Source organism: Stigmatopora nigra, chromosome 22 (assembly GCF_051989575.1).
Source record: "Stigmatopora nigra isolate UIUO_SnigA chromosome 22, RoL_Snig_1.1, whole genome shotgun sequence".
Classification (NCBI taxonomy): Eukaryota; Metazoa; Chordata; class Actinopteri; order Syngnathiformes; family Syngnathidae; genus Stigmatopora; species Stigmatopora nigra.
Window position 1 is genome coordinate 837776 of NC_135529.1, and position 25441 is coordinate 863216.

General features: G+C 38.0%; 1 protein-coding gene across 2 annotated transcripts; it reads left to right on the forward strand.

Moving 5' to 3' along the window:
* The first annotated feature begins 680 nt into the window (after nt 1–680).
* On the forward strand, nt 681–25441 carry LOC144215769 (cyclin-dependent kinase 17-like). Of its 2 annotated transcripts, none has more exons than XM_077744903.1 (17): nt 681–1019; nt 12397–12545; nt 14616–14783; nt 15526–15659; nt 18095–18220; nt 19344–19400; nt 19902–20016; nt 20251–20345; nt 20445–20507; nt 21651–21774; nt 21855–21975; nt 22220–22317; nt 23102–23207; nt 23598–23640; nt 23754–23844; nt 24320–24397; nt 24841–25441. In XM_077744903.1, exons 2-17 carry the CDS (start codon nt 12419–12421, stop codon nt 24876–24878), a joined length of 1584 nt encoding a protein of 527 aa, XP_077601029.1. In that variant the 5' UTR covers nt 681–1019; nt 12397–12418; the 3' UTR covers nt 24879–25441. The 2 variants fall into 2 exon arrangements, with proteins under 2 accessions (XP_077601029.1, XP_077601030.1); XM_077744904.1 differs by having other exon boundaries at nt 682–1019; nt 14619–14783.

Below are 25441 nucleotides of genomic sequence, written 5' to 3' on the forward strand. Positions count from 1 at the left end.
ATATTAATGGAAAAAGGGAGGGAATGGTCATACCTGCTTAGAAGTAAAAATACATACAGCAAATGATGACAAAACAACTTTTTATGTATATTTTTGGTTACAATATAATGTATAAATATACATACACCTATATATACATTATGTCTGTCTATATATATATATACATTATGTCTGTCTATATATATATATATATATATATATATATATATATATATATATATATATATATATATATATATATATATATATATATATATATATATATATATATATATATATATATATATATATATATATATATATATATATATATATATATATATATATATATATATATATATATATATATATATATATATATATATATATATATATATATATATATATATATATATATATATATATATATATATATATATATATATATATATATATATATATATATATATATATATATATATATATATATATATATATATATATATATATATATATATATATATATATATATATATATATATATATATATATATATATATATATATATATATATATATATATATATATATATATATATATATATAATTTATACTATACTGATCCTTAAATGATAAATAAAAAACACCCTCTTCCTGTTTTTTTCTCATTTGACCACGGAACGGCGCTGTTCCTCCCCCAAAATAGCCATGTAAAGAGGATTCGGCTCTTGTCGTCGGTCGGATTCCCCGTCTGTGTGTCACTACTATCATGGTCGTTCTCGCTTGGGAGAAAAAAACACGGCTGGAACGCGTCGTACAAGCGTTTTTTGAAATCCCCAACAGCACCGTACCGGGCGCCATCGGCTGTCCAATGTAAAGAAAAAAAAGAAAAAAGAAGATCTAAGCAAAAAAAGCAGCAGAGAACGAGAGAAGTTGGCGTTTTCATCCACCACGCTAGAAGGGAAAGACGGCGGCATCCGGCTCCAGAAGAAGCTCCGAGGTCGGGGGGGACTCCCGTCGGAGCAGCATTCATCGCTTCTGGTGAGTGTGTTTTATAAAATAGATCTATCTGTCTATATATCTATAGATCTATATTTTGTGTGATTTAGATGTCGCTAGCGAAATCAAAACTGCAGTCTCCGTTGGCGACTCGCAACCACGCGGAAAATGCGTTCGTTGACTGTTCCACTATTTGTGGATAGAATGCTGCTTTTTGTCCCTCTTCACATTCACATTTGTAACGATTTTGTGCATCCCCAACATTTTAAATCAGGAAAATATCCGTACAAGGTAGGTACATGGGTCAATTGCCATCTGTTGGTATCATTATTATGCCCTGCATGATCTCAGATGCACACATTTTGCACATTTAAATCTTTACAATCAATCAAATATTGTCAAAAACATGGTATAAGTTGAGATCCTTTACATTTTACAAATTTAACAATTGCAACAATTAGTGGACAATTAGTGACATTTGAACATCCAAAGCCATGCTTTTCTTCTACACATTCTTTAAATGTAAGTATTTTGCACTAAGGTATTTTAGTTATGTGCTATTTTAGTATCAAAATGTAGTGGGCAACATGTAAAAGAAATGCATACAGATAAGAAACAAAGAAAAATTGGGAAATCTACTTGCCTATTGGCATGTCACATCAATTTAGGGATATTTTGCAATGACAAATGTTGTCATTCTTGTTTACCTTAAAGCAGTGTTTCCCAACCTTTTTTGAGTTGCGGCACACTTTTGCAATTGAAAAAATCACAAGGCACACCAACATCTGAAAATCTTTGCATTCAAAATGATGTCCCCTATATCAACAAAAGTCATTCTCAAAGTTTTATCTACAGGAATAGCATATGCCTCCCAAATTATTCCACAATCAAATTTTTGACACTGTCCTATTGTCACCAAAAGTTAATTCTGCTGACCCTGAACAACTTCCACTTTGAGTGATGCAAAAATGTCAAGTCTTTAATCGCATAATTTTAGGACTTTTCTCCAAATATTTCGCCCCAAAAATGTTGTGCTCACACCGACTTTACAGCAACACGTCTTTTTATTTATTTATTAACATACTGCCTATTTATGTATGTCCAAAATGTCTTTTCCTGTGTCTGTATTCTCACCCTCTTGCTACTGTGACAGTGAAATTTCCCGATTACAGGATGAATAAAGTTCTTTAATCTAATATTAGAGGAAAAAATAAGCAACAAAATGACTTTCACAATTTGTATTTTGGAATAGTATCATCTACAATATAATGTTCAACCTATTTTGAGTTTAATCGGGCAATAGTTCAATTTTAATCTTGCTATATTCATATTTTTTTTTTCCTCTGAATTTTACATTGTATGACTTCTTGGAATTTCCCGCGGCACACCTGACCATTGCTCACGGCACAATGTTTGGGAAACACTGCCTTAAAGTATCTAAACATGCTTGAGATGACTCTTACACTACTACCTGCAGTGGTTTATGTCAAGTTGTGTCATTCTGTAGTTTTATTGGAACTTTTTCTTCTAAAATTGCAGGAGATAGTATTGGTATCTGTATAAGCTTTCTTGTAAATAGACCAAATAATATCTCCCAACAGGTTAGGTCTCACTTTACACTGTATTTTACATTATTTATTTATTTTTTCAATCTCCAATGTATTTCTGATTTCAGCCTAGACATTAAAATAAGCCGTTTGAGTTGTTTTAAGAAGATTTTATGTATTGGTGAGTTTGAATATTTGCCTCTTTGGCTGGTCCTTGACTCCCACCCGTGAATATTGGAAGACTGTATTTTTTAAAGCAGTAGGATTTGCGATGCCCTGCATCGACAGCAATTGTTTGAAACCACTAATAATTAATCATAATCATGGTGATGGTGCTGGTGTTTTATCAAACTACAAAATGTCACTTCGCGTTTGGAATGGCAGGTGCGGCTGTTTTACTCTTCCAAGCCACTGAGTTGTTTCGTGTGCTGGTGGCACCACGTAGGGCCATCCCCCAGATAAAGACCTTGGGGGACATTGATGCACCGGTGTAACCCGACCTGCTGCAAAACAGCTGTGGCCACGCCAACACCGAGTCCTGGTGCAGATTGAATTTTGGTCCAGTATGCCATCATCCCATCTAACTTTCCTGGAACTACCAACAAAAACATTTCCCCGCGTCCCAAATTATCAATATAAACTCCCACCTTCAAAAATATCGATTAACCATTGGGGTGAAATTTGATAGCCTTGATTCTCAGGATGGCTGCCTTTTGAATAGTAATGTTTCCATACTTGTGTTAGTGGCAGCCAAAGCGTTAATTTGGCCGTCTTCAGTTTTGAAAGTCCAACTATTGGACACTCCTACGATAGTTGGAAGCATCACCATGGTGAATTCAGAGTGTAACACAGTGTCATCACAAGGTTAGAACAAAGACAAAGGAAAACTCAGAGACAGGCAAGGAAGCGGATTCCTTGAAAATGTACACGAGTTAATCACCTGCTGTGAATTTTGCCATGCGCCCTTATCGCAAACAGCCAGTTCACCAACACCAAATAGTTTTGCATTCAAAAGTTCATCTAAAGTTCACCTGTGCAGATGATCCAGTCTCCCCTGAACATAACACTTTAGACATTGTCACTAAATCCCACAATTTTCAATCGTACTTTTCTCATTTTGTGTAATGGTATGTAGCGGACACCTCTTTCCCTGATAACAAGAATAACCCACATTCTTGTGAATAGCACCAGAAGGGGTGTTTTACTCTGACTGTGAAGCGTCTGGCCAAGACTTCTGTCTGAAGGTTAATGTGTCAGTGCTCTCCAGGGAGCAGCTGCTATGTCACAGGCAACACGCCAGTCTATAGATAGCCATGAATACAAACTCTTTCCTTTTTCTTCCCCGTCCGCAATAACCCAGCGGGTCCAGCACCGAGAGGCTAAACGCCCCCTACCCCCATCGGACAAATGCTTGACAGGTTTGTCCGCCTCCACTCCCCGATTCCCGAATCTGGGAGTGTCTGGATTGGGCCAGCTGGCTTGATTGGGCCATAGGCTAATAACCACATATGTGGCTTGTCAACTCGATGAGTGTCTAAAACAGCTGAGGGACTATTATCGCCTTTTCCCGTCACTCTTCGAACACTCATTGCGTGCTTTGCCTGTTTTTGGATAGGTTTGGGTGGTCGTTGTTAAGAATGGGGACAGTGTTCATACTTGCCTTTTTCGCAACTTTACCATTTGCCCTGTCAAAGACTTTTGTAAGATGTGAGATGCTTTTGTATTAAGATGCCATATCTTGATGCCAAGGGACTATTTTTAAGTGAATTTAGGAGCTTCATTAAGAATTTTTCAACCATTTTGTGGCAATCTTAGGTAGTGACTCAACATCGTTATGGCGCCCGATACAATTTTTTTTGGAATATCTGATTTGGTCACATGATTGGATCCAATTCAGTACTCGTGTATTAGTACCATTATTCTATTCAGTGCTTTATCTATTCAGAAATACATTATTTTCGCTGGTCTACAAATATGGGGTCATTGGGTGAATATTAAATTAGTATTGGCGAAGCATATATTGAGAATATCGGGATAGGATCAGAAGTCAAAAAGTCAGGAGTAGTACTGGCAAGTACTAGCCATTTCATGGTTCACGTTTTTAAGGTTGTTTTTAAAAAATGGATTTAGTTAATGTTAGAATTTTGTTTTTTAAGCCATCCATTAGAATTGAAATTGAATAATTGTAGTACTTTATTTGAAATACTGGCTGCCAAACAGTAGTTCCCTATGTTCTATTCTGTTCTACTACTGAGTGCTATCATCAGAGGTAATTGAGAGATTCTCAACAGGTTTATTATCATTGTTGAATATTACAATCTAGTGTTTTTTTTAGTCTGCTGAATAACGAAAGAATCTGCCAAATATATACAGTTAGTGTGACTGACAAATAATATACATTTGTGAGCGTATAAAATTTTGACAAAGCTACTCTTAATCATTCCACCCACGTCGGCCTCAATTTGATCCAGAACAAAAACTGTAAGTGTGTGGGAGGCAGAATAATGAAACCGGTTTTCCAGGCTCCTGAAAAGTACAAAGAAGAAGATAGTAGTCGTCAAACAGGAAAGCGGTGAACGTTGTGCTTGTCAGCCTGTTTGCTTTCCAATGAGATGGGCGAGCAAATATCTTAACGCCTCACCCAACCGGTTAGTCGCTGAAGAATATTTTATGACACCTCTAAATCTACACATCTGAAAGACCCAATCAGGCTGCCGCAGCTCAACTGTGAATCACGATAATTAGGACACAAAATTCAAACCAAAACCCTGTGGCTAAAAGTAAGCCTTTATCAATCATCTGATCAATTTCCCTTTGATTTTAAAGCAAATTGAGTTTCTCATGCCACAAAAGTTTGAAATGGCATTGAGCATAGTGGGAAAACAATTCATCCAGGAGGTCAAAACTCAGTGTGCATCATAACAAAGGGACTGTAGTGCCCTTGTCGATTTCGACTGCATCGAACGTGTTTGCCTTTTTACTTTGCATTCATCATTGCTCACCACTTTTAACCTTTTGGTTAACACACTGCAGGTGGAACTGTGAGTGTGAAATGTTGTATACATGCTGTGCGATTGGCTAGCATCCATTACAGTGTGTACTCTGCTACAATCTGCTGACCTAGGCTTTATTATGGATGGAATTCCAAGGGCTCTACAATTGTATCATTTGGAACTCCACTAAACTGATCAGGAAAAATACAGCCTCCAAAAGTGTCACAATAATACAGCAAAATGCAAAAACAATTATAAAATTGGACCACCTTTGCCTCAAAATCCTGTTTGATGGTTAGATGGATGAAGACTGGCAAGCATACAGAAACCGTAAAATTGTTGCACCTTCTAAAGTTAATAAAGCAGCATTTCTTTGAGTTTTGTTTGGTGCCACTGTTTAGAGATGTCACTATGGGCATAACGCTGTCCGAGATTGTTAACATAAACGTTCACAGATAAACATCAGGGTAACCGCAGAGACTACAAAAGCCGCTCTGCTGCGTTTGTTAGCTCTTTGATATGGCAACGATTGCGCGATAACCCCTTCTTGCTGCGTGGCCCCCTAAATGGATAGCCGCATGGCTTGTTGTTCCCTTTTAACAGTGTTGAAAGGCAGCGAGGCCCTGCTGAGTTTGCTAGTGGAGCTGTGGTTGGGGTGGATAATTGAGTCGGGGGTGTCTCTCTAATGTTGTTGCTGGGCCATGCTGATGCTCCCCAGCTGTGTTAACTCCGATCTGATGAGCCCACGCGGCCACGCCCGAGTGATTAACTCCCCAGTGTCACGTTTGTAATTCATTTTCCGCCTTTACAGAGAAGCGCCATTAATCGACTGAGATGTCAATTTGCAAACAGTTGGAACAGGTCCGTGATCCGTCCCCCTCATCCAGGTCAGGACTCCAGGAGCACGACTTGGCCAAAAGGCCAGGGTGGCAAACTAGCTGTTAGTGTTCTCTCTTGAAAGTTTCCAAGGCAATCAACGCATACGACGAACCTACGTGCAGCCGTAACATGCGAGCAAAAGATGGGAGTCTCGGTCGAACCAACAGCCAAGCTGCGATGCTTTATTGACATTGGTTAAATAACCAAAAACACACACCAGTCTTCATGTCCTAGGCCTGGCAAAACTAAATATACATACATCCGGGTTGTCCTTCAGACGTTTCCTTCTGAACACTATTACTCTAAGCATAGTTATGTTCCATATAAAAATGCTTCTAAAAAGAGAGAAAAAACATGGATAGATGTTGCTTTCTCTGGTCACTGCCTGGTATTTTGTATTGTGATGAATAACTAGGGGTAGGCTATAAACCCCCCGTGAAGGGAATTGGAAGACACCAGTTGGTACGCTATTCCTGTTTGGTAAGCAAGCTTAAGTCTTCATAAACAAACATGATTGTGTGGTCACTTTTTACTCTGACATTATGCAATCTTTGCATAACAGATAAGCGCTAAATCGTTAAACAGGTTTTTAGATGACTTCTGTGGCTCGATGTTTCATGTGTGTAAATACAATCTTCCTTTTGCGGTGCTAGACACAGGATCAACACGTAATACACTGGAAACAAATACTCAATATCACAAGTACAAAACTGAATTTAATGCCTGTCGACTATCCAACACTGTTTTATAACCATCTTTGGAATTTACAATGATGCTTTGGGATAATAAGAGATACGTTCCATTAAGTAATTTCCGTAATAAAATGTAACTGAACATACAAAAAGCCTAAATCAGGAAATAAATTGAAATTGCCATAATCCTTTGCTCATACAAAAAAAACTGCTTATACTTTCTTTTGTAATAATAATATTGTTCTTGATCAAAATAAAAGCATAATAATAATCAAATAGAACCACTGATTGAATCAAAAGCATCCAATTCAATACCTGGAGGCGAATTGGAGTGTCTACACAGCATACTATGCATGTTTTAGGGACGTGGGAGGAAACCGGAGTACCCATATAAAACCCACGCAAGCCCAGGAAGAACACGCAAACTCCACAAAGTAAAGACCGACCTGGGGTCAAACCCTCGACCCAGGAACTGCAAGGCCCACGCTCTAACCACTCGTTCGCCGAAACACTATTCATTGTAAATAAATCATTTTGGGAGAAATGAAGTGAAATCTGAGGACACGCTGCACACAATGTTTTTTCAGTGAGTCACTAACAGATGAGCTCCCATTCGGTCATTGAGACTCTCCGTTCCCCCTTTCACACTGTGTCTATCATCAACTCTTAAGTGTGCATGTGACTATTCTTCTTGTCACTACTAGAATGCTTGAGCTTAAGATCAAGTGAGTCATGGGGTTTTAGTACCTCCCCATTCAGGTTGAGCACAATTTTTATCAAAACAATGAACAGATTGTTCAATTCTGTGGATTAAGGTTTGTTATATGCACACTCATCATTACTTCTATTACTTGATTGCCATATATGAGTGGTAGGTTGACACAAATACTACAAAAGGTGTAATAATTCCAGTCAACCGGTTTATTTTTCCTTTCTTTAAACTTAAAAAAATCCAACAAAAAGGGAAAAAGATACTTTACATAGCGCTTTTCTAACCTCTTGTTAGGTTGCCATTGGAAGATTGGATCATTGTCATAAACCTGTGAGATCTTGCACAGTTTTGCCAAACTTTGAAACTTTTTTTGCCACTCACAAATGTTTTATCTCACATTGATTCCTCCTCAAAGTTTGTTACCATTAAAGTAGCCATTTGATCAGGTCCTAGGGCCAGGTCACAGGAGAGAGCTTACATCAGAGTGAACCTTTCACTCAAGCTGTTGTAACCATAGCAGCGGTGTTAATCAGGCCAACCGTCCAGTCTCCTTGCCTGGGAGATTTATGGAACTGTGTAACATTTTTGGCTTTACATCTACTCGCCCTTTTGGCCACCTCTAAAGCGTATCATCATGCACCTGTCTACCAGCCAAACAGGTGTTGTATAGGGCAATGCGTTAGGGTTGTTGGTGGAAAAGGTCAATATGGAGGAAGCTACATGGCCATCTGCAAGTGTCGGAAGGAAAAAAATACATCGTTTCAGGGGGGTTCTCAGCTCAAATTTAGGCACTGGTATTACATTTTAGGCTCATCTGACACCCCCAAATGACTCAATGCTTTTTTCAGATCCTTTTTTGTCAAAGAAACAGTTCTGACCCCGTTTGGGTCTTCAGTCCCATGCATTGAAATTGCAGTACTTGAAACGAGCTCTAGAGTTAGAGGTGATGCAACATTAAAATGAAGTGGAGGGATTTGTCAGTTAGAAAAAAACACTTTGTTGCTTCACCTATCTTTATTTTTCTGGTATCCGTGCTAGGCTTGTGCATTTAAAGGTCATGTAAAATCCTTTATGTATTCGTTCTTAATGGAGAGCAGAATTGGCAGTCACCACATATCACAGACCCCCCCCCCCCCCCTCTTCTAGTCCACATGGTTCAATCATACAATGCATTCTTTATGTAACAAACTAAGAATCTCATGATAAAGCCAGCTCTTCCACTCATGTCCTCATTGTCTTGGTCCGAGTGAGAACAGTATGCTCTTTAATGGGACTAGGCTGATCTCACCCATGAATCATGCGCCAGTCAGCCATCATGCTATATGCCTCCAGCAGTGTATTTTTGTTTTTTGTTTTAAACAAGCAACAAGCTTTATGTTGGTAATTAAGCCACCTCATAATGTAACAACAGTGTGTCATGTTGCAATTGTGAAACCCATTTGTACTATACAACTATGCAACATAATGCATGCAGTTGTCTCGGATTACTCAGAGGGAGCTGTTCAGGATAAATATCGAATGACATGAAAAGCACAGCATGAAACAGCAACACAAAATCAAGTCATTTTCACTCAAATCAAAAAATGTCTAAAGTAAAAAAATTCAAACCATGTCTGATTAATATAGAGGCCCAAGAGTTTGCTTCAAAAGGCAATGTCTCAGAAAATTATTGACTATAAGGATTTATGTATAGCAGTTGAGTTTGTTAATGTCACATCAGTGCTTCTAGTAGTAGACCTTGCTTGACACCCGACAACTGGTTGACAAAGTCCCACTATGGGGTCAAGAGGAGTTTATGACCTTGCATTTTTCTATTTTTGTTGGTGGCCCAGACAGTACCCTGTGGCCTGAAAACGTGGGCTGCAGATGAACTATTTTGCTTTGTATGCCCATTGATGCCCGAGGTTGGGTCCTAATTGTGGGATTCCTGACCTTCCCCTTCATGCCTCAGTGATAAAGTGGTTGAATGCAAGGAGATGATAATCTGCCTACGAAACTTGGTTTCATGACCAATTTGTCATTGCTATTTGTGAATTGCTGACCACACCTGTGATTTAGGGGTTACAGTGCATACGTCAAAGTGAAGGGGGTGCAAGATGGGAGATGGAACATCATTATGCACACAGCCTCATTGAATGTCTGCACTTTAGAAATGTGAAAAAAACCCAAGTTGCTATGGCAACAAATCCCCAATCCTCCGACGCTTAGACCCCTCCACCTCGCTGGTTCCCCCTATTGCCACCTCTGGCCCAGTCCCAGTGGCTTTGGGGCTCAGATCTTGGACCAGCCTACTTAGCAGGGATCAGGCATCATGTCCAAAGCCCCCAATCCACGGCATGGAACACGGGACAGCAGCCTAGTGCTTTGATTCTGTTTGGTAACTAATGAGATTTAAATGTCTCATTAAATTTTAAGCAACCATACTGTATGATTCAAAAGAGAAAGAATAAGCTTCACATTAAAGTGATTCATGGTAATCCCATCAAATACTACAAATCAATCACAAATTTTGAATTGCCGGCATGTTATCAATTTTAGGCCTGTTGACACTGTGATGTTTAATTTTACTTCTGGTCCGATTTCTGGTCAATTTCCTCTAAAATTTTCTTTGACCTAGTTTTCTGCACAAACTTTTGACTGACATATATAAACCGTGCATACACTACTTAAGTGTGACATGCCTGAACTTGTCTGACTTGCAATGTTTTGGCATTTTTCTCTCCGAATCAATGTTCAGCACTCAATATTTTTTCTTGCACTCAATCTAAACAGATTCAAAGAGATGAAACACAAAGAGTAGTATTCCAATTAAAGAGTGGAAATGCCCACAGCAGTAAATGAGCATTCTGGCTGGATAATTTTGGAAACAGAGTCAAGTATTCCATTCTTAATATTATAAGAGCCACAACAATTAACTAAATGTGTGTGCAAAAATCTTTGTTATGTCATGTTGATGTGACAGACTGCATGCTTGTGCTTTTTGCTATTGTCGCCGGGTGCAACTGACCGATGTGCAGCTGTTATGACATGCCAGTTGACATTCCCTTTCGCTTTTCTCCCCACAGTAATTTGAACGTTTGTCAGACAGAAAACACAACGACGACTTTAGGAATGTAAAATATATCCTAGTTTGAATTTGGGGATCGTGACTTCTAGTGCTTAGTTTGGAAAGCATGAAATGTTCGAAGGCAAAGTACATACGATAGCCAAAGGGATGATGAATAGTCCCGGAACTCATAAAGATTGTTCTGAAATTCAAAATGCTAATAGTTAAACTTCTATTTCTACACCTTGACATTCAGCTAAATTGATTGATTACAGCAGTGTCTTCACTTTTAAAATGAACTGGCATTTTAACACACAGTCAGATTCAACAACATAATTCCAAAAATGACATAACTAACATAATAACATATGCACGATACTTAGTCTCTGTCTTCTTCACCATTGGCCTATAGCTGTTAACTAACTCTCACACGAATTTATGGACGCTCTCTCTCGAAGCAGAAGCGAGATATCTGTAAACAACATTCTGGATAAATGTTACAACTGAATCACTTTTTTTTTTAATTCTGTGTCCATGTGTGTGTAACTTTTGAGCAAAACAAGTATTAAAAAAAACTGAATGCTATGCATTCCAAAGTTACCATAGAAACACGCTGCTGCTGAATCCAGTTGCACTTTACAGTGGCTTGGATTGGAATCTTTTCGACTATTGGCGATAAAGTTTTGTGACAAATGATTCAAATTCGACATCTTTAGTGTCAGCCATATTTAAGGCTGTATGCAATACATCAGTGTTGGTGAGGGGGGCACCTCTGTTGTTATCCCATCTTTTTATTCATCAGCGATACATGTCCTGATCTGTCAAGGTAGTGAATTCTGGCTCTTTGCAATGGCTGCCAAATGTCTCCAGGTCATCTCTCTTCATTTTCGTACCCTTTCCTCGGGCAGTTTAGATAAAGCCTTTTAACTTCAGCCTGAGAGAATCTCTCACCGACTCGTCATGTTTTCTTAACGGCGGGATGTTGAGTAATGCGCCCCAATGAGCAGAGTCATCATTAACATTACGGTGCCGCTTGGCCAGAGTCATTGTTGTCCAGTCAATCACTGAGGCATTAAATATTCTATCTGGATGTGGGATTGTGAAACATGGCTGCAGGCGAATGACGTTTATTTCTCTCTGGAGCCAGCACACTTTATATGACTCAGTTTGTTTTTGCATTGACGTACCAAATCACTACATTCTAATTAGTATATAGAGCTTTATTTGGTATATTTCTATATGAAATGCAAGTATGTGCATGCATGCACACATGTTTTGGGGGGGAGGGATAATTTACTAAAAAGTCCAGTTGCTATACTTACACAGTGATTAAAAAATTATTGAATGTGTGAATGTATGTTCAAAGAGCAAAACTACAAAATGTCCAACTTAGTCTATATTTTACTGCACAAAAATGATTCCGGACACAGCTGTTTATTTGTCAAGTAATATGTCAAGGCCTGCAGTGAATAGATAGATAGATACCCAGAGTACAACTATTACCTTTTATCTCCTTTGACATGTACACTTTGTCTTCTGTCATGCTGCAGGCCACCTCTTCCCGAGAGCTCCATGGAAAAGATGAAGCGCTTAAAACGGCGGTTCTCACAGACACTGCGAGGCAGCCACACTATCGACGAGTCGCTTTCCGAGCTGGCTGAACAAATGACCATTGAGGAAAATGCTTTGAAGGATCATGGTGAGTGTCCAAATTGGACTCTTCCAAAAACTCCTTAAAAACTCTTTGGCCAGATTATCTGAGATGCACTCGTTTTTGCACTCAAACTTTTATGGTGCTTGAATTTTTTTTTTTTTCAGGTCGCCAGTCCATACCCTAATTATTTAACTGTGTGTAATGTATCCTGAAAGTGTGCAAAAGTGACAGAAAAATCTCTATTAATCAAGTATGCTTTGGTGATTGTTACACGCGAGTGTCTCTGAGTATTAGTTGAACATCATTCTGATCTGGAACACTGTCTGCCAACTCTGTGTTTGAAATGGGAATTAGTGAGCCGAATATTAATGAACTGGATTTGTCTTGTCACCAAACCCAACATCTCACATTTCTATCAAACGCTGACCCGGAAAGTCGGTACTGAATATTTTGAATGAAGTTGGCTATATGTGAATTTGACAGCAATATAGCTGCTTTACTTAACTGTACAATGTTCTAAATGCCCTATTTTGCTTATTTAAAAAGAAAAATCTGAATGGAAAATTATGAACATTTTGGCCAGGCAAACGATTCCTTTGTTAGAACAATGGGAAAACAATATATTCCCAACAGCTCTGAGGTCCTGGGTTCAAATCCAGGTGGCTCCATCTGTGTGGAGTTTGCATGTTCTCCCCGGGCCTGTTTGGGTTTCCTCCGGGTAATCCAAAAACATGCATGGTAAACCCTAATGAGGATAAAGGGGTACAGAAAATGAGATCAGATGAGATATTCCCAACAGCGACAGGTAGCCCAGCAGGGAGTGTTCCATTGCCTTGTTGCCATGGTGCTCGAGTTTTTGAGGAATTCACAAATTCTCCATGAGATCCCCATAGCAACTTTCAGTCTTTCTTCTCTTTCAGTACTACTCCGTTGCCTACACAGTTAAGCAAACGGCTCCCAGGCCTTCTATCAGGTTTCCTGACTTGTCTTTTGTCCTTGTCCCTCTGCTCTCTTTGTCTCTGGATGTTGCAAATTACTTTTGTGTAGTGATTCACTTCAGGATTATGTGCGATGGGATGTGTGCAGCCTGTGCGCCAGAAAGTAGGCTCAAGAGGCGGTAGAATGGAGTAGCTGGTTGAGATGTGATCTCAACTGTGTGATTCAGGGGAAAGCACTCCGGTCCTGATGTGATTATGTAACAGTCATAACTTGGGCAAGCAGTGACAACAGCTGCTGAGAGATAAGGCAGCAGGGAGAGGGGGATCAAGAAGTTTATATTTTATACTGTTTGGTAAGGCCATATTTTCAATGCTGATTTTACAAGTTGCTTGTTTTCTACGGGATGATCCGTGTTTTAACAATCCTCCTTTCAAAATATAGAAATATAATATACTGAACCTTGGTTGATGAAGTCTTCCTCACTAGAATGAGCAGTGCAATCCCAATTCAATTCTCTTGAGGCACATACACACATGGTCTCGTACTTCTATTGAAATATAGTACTACAGTAATACCACGAGACTTTGCGGATCGACTAGCGCAGATTCGCCACACCGCCGATTGGATCTATCAATTATATAAGAAACGTTTATATACCATAGAACCACTTTTTTTTTACCTAGGTCTACATTGTCTGTGTCTTGTTTGTCTTGCTACTGCAACCAAGAAATTTCCCAAATTCGGGATGAAATAAAGTTATATATAATCTAATCTAAAATTACAAAATTAAGGAAAAAGGCAATCACAATTGGAATTGTCACTAACCAATAAAGGGCAGTGCCTACCTTTGGGATCAATATGATTTTAAATCTAAATATGTGACATGTGGCAATGCTATTTTGGCAAAAACTCAGTCCATTTTCAAGCTATTGCAGAACAATTGCCTTTTTCCAATCAACATATAGCTGTGTTGCTTTTCTTAATGTGTGCTTCTCTCTTTGCCACTGGTTATAACACAGTGATGAGGAAAACTCTTGCTCAGTAGTATTACTCAAACACAAAGTTGCATCAATGCAACGGACTATATGGGAAAAAGTAACAGTTTGGAGGTTTAATGCAACCCAAGGCATTCTTTGGCATCTCCATCCATTTCTTTTTATGTTTCTTTTGTGCTAGCAGAGCCAGTCATGAAAAATGGTCGCCCTCCGTCAGCCCGCAGTGTCCACTCCTTTCTGCACCAATACACGGGCTCCTTTAAGAAGCCGCCACTGCGGCGGCCCCAGAGCGTCATCGGTGGAGGCCTGGGCTCACTCATGACAATGCCTCGCAACGGTAGTCGCCTCGGTGAGAATGACACCACACCAAAGCATCTTTTGTAGTAAATGGATTTATTTTATGTCTTAAAAAAAGCACCTTTGAATACAGTAGTTTTTAAGTTTGACCTCTTCTGCATGCTTTAACAGTTGTAGTTTTAAAGTGTAAACATTGGTACAGATTTATAGATCTATAAATGGGTGAAAAAATATTTTTCTCACCTGCAAAAAATACCCCCCCACCTCCAAAAAATACAAATATTTTTGCATAAACAACTTATATATTACATGTATTATATATTAATATTCATTGTTTTTAAATAATAAATAATTCATTTAAATATTGGTGGGCGATGTACCCCAAAGTCACATTTTGATATTTTGATGAAATTAAAGATGACGATATTTGTCACTTTTTGGAAACGAAAATACTTAACAAGAGTTATGCATTTGCTTTTTCTGATAAACAGCATTTATATTGCATGCAATATTTAAGACAGACTTGTTTTTCACTACAGTTAAACTTAGTGGAGTTTTGGATTCACCCCATGTCAAATAGCAGGGTGAAATACTCATATGGAACGCAGAATAACAACAAATTATTACACATAGTCACCTCAGATATGTTATCTCAGTTGTGTTGCTGTTACTACCTTCTGTAATATTTGCACTACTTTGAACCAATCCAACAATTACAAGCAAGTGCAACCTACATAGCAGACTCCGTCTTCCATCCCACCTTAATTTCTCCTCCTGATCTTTCCTCCTTGCAGATATTGTGCACGAGAACCTGAAAATGGGTTCTGATGGAGAGAGCGACCAAGCATCTGGCACATCTTCAGATGAGGTGCAATCACCCTCAGGTGTCTGCTTGAGAAACCGCGGCAACCGACGCATCTCTGCAGAGGTCAGCAACTGTCCCTTCTCTTTTAAAACTTCATTTTCCAACATTGACTTAACCACACTTTCCTAACACATGGTAGAATATATTCACTCTTGTACTAAAACTTGTGCAAAAGTTATTATAATAAATTAGCTGGACAGAGTGACACTGCTATAACATTGGGCGGTGAACCCGTATCTTCCAGTTGGTTAACTCTAAAAAGTCAAATGCATATATATAGTGAGTTATGACCTCAACGACAGACCCAAGTAAATGTGCGAGTCGTATTACCGATGTATTAGTATGGCGTTATGTAATAGAAGGTGCATTAATGTTGTGCGTTGTAACTAAAGTGTAGGCGCAAAAGCTGCTTAGTGGCCTACGCAAGGTCAAACCGACACACATAGTCCACCTACTTGGATGCACAGCATGTTTTTCATGTCTGTTTAAAATAAATATAATCAGTTTCCCTGTGCCACCCCTTACCCTTTTCACACACCCACACAGTCATTGGTGGCAGATTGTGATGCTGTTCTAGTGCTTACTTTGCTTAAATGTGGTTATTGTTTTATAGGACAGACTGCACTTTTTGCAGCAGTAGAATCCTTAGAATGTTGATGATTTCTTAAGAGATAAAAAAGCATTAAAAGCCCAGAAAGAATATTGATTCTATGTTGAACTGGGGACTTTTGATGAGGATTTGAATGTGTATTCACTTGCTGGGTTTGTTTACTCACAAAGCCAATTCAATTAATTTTAATGGCTTCTTATTGGATTAAGGAATGTGCAACTGGCATATGTCAGAGAGGTACTCTGCATGTTTGTCAGTGACCTATCATGTCATTTCTTTTACTGTTAAAAAAAAAGTTTATTTATTTGGACTTTTGTTTTTAATTAAAATGTTGATATCAACATTAAAATTTAAATTTAATAATGGTCTCATGTGGTGAAATTCAGGCAATAACTTAAGTAGTTTAATCAGAATAAATTTTCGTAAGTACTCGCTGAAGTATTTATGATGTTTGATTATTAAAAAGAAAATCATCATATCCAATTCTTACAGTTAACAAAGATTTTATGATACCTAACTATTTGGAAGGTTCAGAATAACACTTCTTAACTGCACTAAATTACCATATTTTTCAGGACTATAAATTGCACCAATAAGACTTAGAGTATAAGTCGTACTAGCCAAAGAATGCCCAATGAAAGAGAAGAAAATATATATGTTGCGCTGGAGTATAAATTATATAACATTAATTCATTTTCTGTACCACTTATGCTCAGTTGTACAATTTTATACATTAAAATAATGTCAAAATAAGCACTTGTTAGTGTAACATATTAACAGCATAAAAAAATAGATTAGGGTGAAAAAAAAGATATATACATCACACCTGTGTATAATTAATTGCAGCAAAAAAAGTGCGATTTACAGTCCGGAAAATATGGTCATTTAGTGCAGTTTAGAAGTGTTACTCTGAATTTTCCATAAAATGTTCTAAAGAAGAGCCATTACTAAGAAGTATGACCCTAGTTATAAACGTCCTGTGAATGTTTGACAACAAGTATCAAGTTGAGGAAATCCCACTTCCTATCATCAGGTGTCCTGCTGTTGATGAGTGGAAGCCATTGCTGCTTGGAATTACATCACATGGATTATCGTAATACGGGCCAGATGGGCTTCTGGGTTGTAACAGATTAGGGCAGCTTGATTGGTCAGCAGCAGGGGGGATGCAAAGGTCACGTGAGGGATGTCATTACTTGGCCTTGGTGACCTCTCATCGCCCAGAAGAGAGGAGGAACTGCTTTGTCGTTGCAATGAGAATCATTTGCGCTTTTTTTCTTCCCCAAGTGGCATACATCCTATCTTTTTAAATTGCGTTTAATAGCATGCGATCCAAGACATTCATTGTAATTAGAATAAATGAGATTTTATCATCAGTTTCAGAAGATCAAAATCCTGGTCATGTAACTCACATTTTTTACCTCAGAAGACAAAATAAATTGACCAGCTGATGCATTTCTAAATTTAAAAAAAATATTATAATACATTGTAAGTAATTCTTTTTCAGCTTTATTATAATTTTATCACTACTCAGAAAGGGCTCAGAAGTTGCATTAAAGCCGCTACCAAGAGGCCGGATTAACAATAATCTAACAAAGAAAGGAAATGCATGATGGGAAATGTTTGGAGAGTGTATGCACTTATGTAACAAATAGGAAAGAATAATGCTTTTTATTCTCTGTTGTTCCTACAGTTTTTTTTACCCAGAACTCCTCAACATCCATGTTTTTATACCTGCAACTTTCCGTGTACTGAATTTCTCTGTATTTGCTTAAACTGTCAGTCATTATTTCTTCAGTATGTTTGCTCTGTTACTTACTGTTTTTTTGTTTTGTTTTGTTTATTCTCTTAACTGACTCTATGGCATTATGTGCTCTGTCTCCACGTGCAGGACCTGAATAAGCGTCTGTCCCTGCCAGCCGATATCCGGATACCTGACGGCTATTTGGAGAAGTTGCAGTTTAGCAGCCCACCCTTTGATCAGCCGCTTAGTCGGCGGTCCCGTAGGGCATCACTGGTAAGCGGGGGTGTCGGGGGTTCCAAACAAGAACATAAAAAGACCACATAAATAAAAAATATACAACAACTTAGTGTAATACATTTCGGCTACCTAAATGCTATAATATTACATTCTTATTTATCTTTCTATTAATTGGATTGTAATTTTCCAGTCTGTCACTATTTAATAGGAGTCGCGGGACGTCAACACTGACATTGAATAAATCTGACAATAAAAGAAGAATGAAAGCAGGAAGTATTTTAGTTGACCCCAGTTTTTCAATATTGTTACCTTGTTCACTGCGTCTTTTTTTTTTTTACTGTTCAAGAAACAGAAATCAATAGATAATTCATAATTTAATATACACTTATATTTTTACATACATTTTGATAGGAAATAGTCAATAAAGCATTTAAAAGGAATGAATAGAATCAGATAAAATCCACTGAATAATGTTTTTTTAATAAAAGAATAGAAATTACAATGTTTAAAACAACTAGAGCCATCAATATACATTAATTTTTGAATTGATCAACAATATTATCCATTTTTCTTTGCCCCACTATGTATAAAGTTTTTTTATTTATTTTAATTCATTTATTTTAAAATCTGCCACCAGTTCCTAAACCATGACTATGTAGGGACCTTCTCTATTGTAGATTTAGGATTTGTCTGGACTGTTAATGATGGAGGAGGGGATTATTGTATACTGCAGAAAAGTAATTCAATGATTATTAACCACTATTAACCGTGGATGATGAACATCAAAGTCTGTAATTGTAGTTCCTTTTAAACTGATTAGTAGGCGACTAACAAAAACATCTTAGGGAGTACTTTGCTAAAGCCGGGCGGGTGGGCGTTGTTCTAAGCCAAATCCAAGACCCATAGAATAACATTTTAGTTTTGACTTTGATATGCCTGACTGCATTTTCTTTAATTAAGCGTTATTTCCAATTCTGAGAGCCAACAGCCATTTGTCACAAGCGATTAGCTACAATGTCGGTGGCGGTTATGTGACTTCCCCGGGGCCAATGCCAAGCCGTCAAAAGGAGTCATTGTGGTGTCCGTTTGCTTGTCGCTAATAAGGACGTCGTTCTCGCACGGCCATGTGTCTTCATCTCTTGTTCTTTCGTTCCTACAGTCGGAGATTGGATTTGGAAAACTGGAGACCTACGTGAAATTAGACAAACTGGGAGAGGTATGCCAAAGTTTTCTCTTGAAGTCCAAACTTGAGATATTTGTACTTTGTTCCTCAATCATAAATGGTTAAGACAATACTAGCCAAAGAGGATGAGACTTGTAGTCTGATGTTGTTTCCTTCTACATACAAAAATAGTATTTCGGATAAAAAAAAGAATGAAATTAAAATAAAAAAGTTATAACTTGTAAGTAATTCCATTCATATTTGACATAATTTTGTCTCCACTGAGAAAAGGAGGACTGTCCTAAGCTTTTTTTTGGGCTATAATTTCCAGCCGAGTATAAATCACACCAGCCAAAGAATCCACAATAAAGAGTATGTATGTATATATGTGGCATGGAAGTTTAAGTGGCATGGAAGTATAAGTGGCATTTTTTCGAGACCAAAAAAAATGGAATCATAGGCTGTCCATGGTCAGAGAAATAAAAAACAGATTTAAGTGTCTTTTAATTTTTTTATTTTAATTTTTTAACACAACCCTTCATTTTTCTGCTGTAGGGCACCTATGCTACAGTCTTCAAGGGGAGAAGCAAGCTAACCGACAACTTGGTGGCTCTGAAGGAGATCAGGTTGGAGCATGAAGAGGGGGCGCCATGCACAGCTATTCGGGAGGGTATGTCACTTTTCATCACCTTCATATCACCTTATTTCTTTGCATGCGTTTTAAGGTGATCAAACAAGATATATTAATAATAAATACAAATTTGACTCTCATATTGATGTCTACCCTTTGCAAAAGTATTTTTCTTATCTAAAAAAAATGCAATCATCTCCATTGTCTTGTTTCCTCTTTTTTGGGGTAGATTATCACATTATTGCTGACGGCTGTTGTTTTTTTTTCTGGCAGTATCGCTACTAAAGGACTTAAAGCACGCCAACATTGTGACGCTCCACGATATCGTGCATACTGAAAAGTCCCTGACGCTGGTCTTTGAGTATCTGGTGAGTGCTTCGCTGACAAAAACACACAAACTTGGCCAACAGGGATACAAATATTATTCATTCCTTGCCTACACTGACATTTTTCCCCCTGTGGTGTAGGACAAAGACCTTAAACAGTACATGGATGATTGTGGGAACATCCTGAGCATGCAAAATGTCAAGGTGAGCGAGCACCTGCAGGTGGCTTGTCAACTATTGAAGATGAGCACTGTATATGAGAGACCCCTGCTGGTGGGCGGCAGCGAGATGTCTCTGTTTGTCCATGTATTCAGTACATACAGTCAGTCCCCTGGCGAGTTTATTGCTAGCCTGCCAAACAGTAAAATTCACAATATTGATGGTCAATTCCCTGAGAAAATAAGATTGGCATAAGTAAAAGATAAATGCTGATGGGATAAAAAAAAATAATCATTCATTTTAAAATAAGTTGTTTGAGTGTTGCTTTTGATTCTTGTGCGATGAGTTTCTCATTTGTACTTTCTATTAAAACCATAAAAATGGGGGTTATTTGTTTAAAATTAGCACTTGAAAATGCGTTTCTGAGTGTTGTTGTTGTTATAATTGTGGGATACCCCTGCTTAATTAATATATTTCTCGCATATATACCGTATTTGTAACAAAAAATAGATGACTGAATCAAGGGTACGGCTTATATGTGCACAAGACTTGCCTTGCTCTTTTTCACCAGTAGATGTAGGTAAATTAACATTGACTATTTGTTGGTTATTTTCTGTTTTGCAGTAAGAAAACAACCATGACTGGATGGATTAATTCCTTTCAATATTGACCCTAATAATGTGCTTTTGATTCTTACAGTATCTTAGAAATCCCACATGCAATGATTTTTCTTAAGATTTTCCCTTCAAAGTAACACATTTGTACTTCCTATTGAAACCATAAATATGGAGGTGAAAATTTGTGAATCTGGGGGCGGCTTATATACGAGAAATTGTAAAATGCAATGATTTTTAAGGCATTTTAATGGTACGGCTTATATGCGAGTAAATATGGTATATAAAACACTGCGATTGGCTGGCAAACAATTGAGGGTGTCCCCTTCTTCGTGCCCATAGTTGGCTCGAATAGATAGGCTACACTGTTAAAAAAATATACTATATTCTGTACTGCTTATCCTTACAAACGTCATAGGGGTGCAGAAGCCAATCCCAGCTACTCATTCGATACTTGAATTGATTGTTACCAAATGTGCATGTGAATCTGCTAAAACAAATGTGTTTTTTGTGTGTTCTTCATGCAAATCTTTCTTTGCGCTCATCCTCAAGTTTTTTTTTTTCTTCTCTTCAGATATTTCTCTTCCAAATCCTGCGCGGTTTAGCGTACTGTCACCGGCGGAAAGTTCTCCACCGAGATCTGAAACCCCAAAATTTACTCATCAACGACAGGGGGGAACTCAAACTGGCTGACTTTGGTAAAATTTGACAGTTTCGCCTGTGCTGTGAAAAAAGATTTGTCTGATTTTTTAATTTTTGGGGGGAATTTTTCCTGCAGGTCTCGCCAGAGCCAAGTCTGTGCCGACTAAAACATACTCTAATGAGGTGGTCACTTTGTGGTACCGACCCCCTGATGTCTTGCTGGGTTCTTCTGAGTACTCCACACAGATTGACATGTGGTGAGTGGATCAATTTGATGAGTCGATAATGTTTTCTTGTCCGAATTGTGATGTTCTATTTCATTGGAGGACCTTGCATATAGTCAAAGGCAGGGTATAATTAGCCAGAGTCATCTATTTTCTGTTACAATTTGCCACCTTCTTTATTTGAATGACTTTGTCCTACTTTGGAAGGGCACAGACTGTGAAAAAAATAACTTTTAATCTTTGTGCTCATGCCACCTACACCGTGGGTTCCTGACAGGGGCGTGGGCTGCATCTTCTATGAGATGGCCGCAGGCAGGCCCCTGTTTCCCGGATCTACGGTGGACGACGAGTTGCACCTCATCTTCAGGCTTCTGGGTGAGTACTCATTGCCCCCTAGTGGCAGGTCTCTTCAGTAGTAGCACATTTTGCTGGATTTTGGTAAAATAGCACGTTTATGATGACATTTTTTTTAATTTCATTTCTTTAAATCAGTTGAATTATGAAAAGTCAGCAGTTCAGATTCAACTTTTTATTAAGTGTAGTATTTTGTTGTCAGTATATCCATATTTAAGATGATACAGGGGTGTATTATGTTTGTTCATTTTCTCATTATGATACATTCCTCAATATCTTCAAATATAATACTGTTAAATGTGCACAAATAATGAATTCTTGCATTTTTAAAAACTTTTTTAATTAAAAAAATGTTTTGATTAAGCCCATTTAAAAAAATGCAAAAAAGTATTTAATTCCTTAATGTTTAATGCACTTATGCTTTTGTAAATTGTATTATTAAACTAATTATTTCAACCAAATCACTGTGCATTTAATTCCATATGAATAAATGTACATAAACAATTCCATCACATTTGAAATTATTATTTTGGGTTAATTTAACAAATAAAAATATACATTTAATATTGATATTTAAATGTATTAATTATACACTGCTGCCTATAATTGGCTGGGATAGACTCCAGCACCACTTCCGAGGATACGTGGCTCTTATAATGAATGAATATTTTAATTTTTTATCAAGTCTACTCCAAACTTATGAGTTCCATGTATAGAGAGTAATATAAATATTTTTTCCAAGCACTTTTAAGGACACCAATAGCTCAATAAATTCAGAAAATATAATCTGTGTCTCTTCTTTCAGGCACCCCCACCGAGGACAACTGGCCTGGGATCTCTTCTATGGAGGAGTTCAAGTCCCACAAATTCCCAAAGTACAAAACCCAGGCGCTCATCAACCATGCACCCAGGTCAGCTTTCATTTTTTACCATTCAGCAGATGTATTAATGCTGCTTTAGTTCCAGATTGTAAATTCAAACCACTTATACCGACTTTGATCAACTATGTTTTGGGAAAAAAAAGTTTGGCCTCGTTAGTGTAGTGAGGACTACACTCGACAAAAGCAAGAAACAAATTGCTCTCTTGGGTAAATTAGGCTACAAGAGGTAGAAGAAGAGGCTACTTAAGGGTCAAGGCCGTATGAGTGGTGTTTACTGTAGATGAATGTGTGTGCGCCCTACTTCCCGTAAGGAAATCCTGTGGAACAGTTGACTGTGTTTCCTTCCTGAGGCCAGCCAACCAGCATCTATGACTCACTTTGCCTTTCCTCGGCGTTTTCTCTTTTCTCCCTTATCCGCAGACTGGACCCGGATGGCGTCGACCTGCTGATGTCCTTCCTCAAAGTGAGGCTCTCTCTCGCCGTCATCGCCCAGAAATCTCATGTGCCGTGAAATGCCGCTTGACCCGATTTTTTTTTTGTTGTTGTTTTTTTTTGTGGTGTGGCTGGGCGTAACAGTACGAGTCTAGAAAGAGACTGTCTGCAGATGAAGCCACGGGGCAGCCGTACTTTGGGAGCCTGGGGCCTCGCGTGCGCACACTGCCAGAGAGTGAGTAAGAAGATGGCAACCTAGCCAAGTAGACTTGGCAGGAAGCCTTACAAAATGGGTGTCCAATTTTTTTTTTCCTTTTGAGGGCCGCTTTCAGAAAAAAATGAACCAACTGGAAATCCTTCCACTTTCATTAGCTAAAGAGAAGATCAGAATTGGCTGGAAAATGTCTGATTTTTGACGTGTTTTTAAGAAGCATCAACTTATTGGTTGCTATTGACAGTGATACACGTGCAATTTATTTCTCCTGGGAAGGTTGGCAGTGATTGCCGTCAATGGCAGTAATAAGAGCGGTCCCAGGGGAAATGGATTTAATGTCTAGTATAATATTATGTCTGTCAATGGCATGGAATGAGTTGAGGGCTACCTGCAACAAAACAATCCTGAATTATTTTAAGATTTTGTCAAATATATAGTAATCATTTTCCTCACCCATACACACACGCTAACTCTGACCTATCCCATTCTCTGTTAGACATCTCCATATTCACGTTGAAGGAGGTCCAGCTGCAAAGAGACCCCGGTTTCAGGAACTCTTCATACCCAGAGTCAGGTATTGCCCAAATCTATTTGATTGGTTCATCAAGCCATGATATTGTTGAGAATATTTTAAGACATTTCAGCAGCCAAGTCTTGGAGATGTATCCACAAGGGGGCATAAATTCCTTATACAAACAGCTAATGTTTATCCAAAAAGAAACAATTTCATGTTGAAATGTTTGGTAAGCCTAAACTTACCCACCTAGAGTACCTGAATATGACAATAAAAGATGCATATTGAACCAATCACAGTTCAAGGGTTAGGTTTTAAAATTTACTGGATTTATTTTGCCATTTTAGTTTGAATTATTTGTTTTAGTGTAGGTTTTTTTTCTTAGTTGAGTATTTTAACTATAAATGAAGATAAATATTTTCATTTTAAATAGTTAGAGTTTTTATTCTTAGATTTATTTGACATTTAGTTTTAATTTCTTTTATTGTTTTTTTTTTTAACAGGTAACGGGAAGAGCCGAAGACAAAGCATGCTGTTTTAGATTCTTTGGACTGAATTTTTTGTAGGCTATTTTGGAAAGAATCTCATGATTTGTACAGTCTCACTGCTGGATTGCGGTGGAGAATCCTTTTCTTCATCATCCTCATCAGCAGTACAAACCACTTGGGTTGCTTGTCCAAAAGTGTGACTCCCATCCCCCCAAAACCCCCCCCCCCACCCCCCAACCCTCCACCCTTATTCAAGGTTTGGCCTCAATGTGGCACGACAGACATTTATATTCTATATTTATTAAGAAGAGAAAATTTGCTGCTAAAATCTGACTACTGTTTAGAATTCTAACTGGCTCCGTCACTTTAAAAAAAGAAAAAAAACATGCAATGTGTATAGATATTTTTTTTTTTTGAAGTGGTAACCATTTTGTTGTGATTTTCTTCATTTTTCATACATAGAGCTCTACCTTTAAACAAGACCTTTTCATTGCCTCTTGAAATTGTTTGCACTTTTCTTTTATACACCCTCCTCTGTAGGCCGGTGTTAACTGGCTTGCCGGCAAATCATTCCTCAGGTAAAGCGTGCAGGGAATTAAAACAAAGGTACACCTCC

Bases quoted from the DNA above. Each gene is read 5' to 3' on its own strand.
- LOC144215769 (XM_077744903.1), top strand. From the start codon at position 12,419: ATGGAAAAGATGAAGCGCTTAAAACGGCGGTTCTCACAGACACTGCGA. The intron at 21,775-21,854 runs GTAAAATTTGAC...TTTTTCCTGCAG, and splicing joins ACTCAAACTGGCTGACTTTG to GTCTCGCCAGAGCCAAGTCT. The intron at 23,845-24,319 runs GTGAGTAAGAAG...ATTCTCTGTTAG, and splicing joins CGTGCGCACACTGCCAGAGA to ACATCTCCATATTCACGTTG.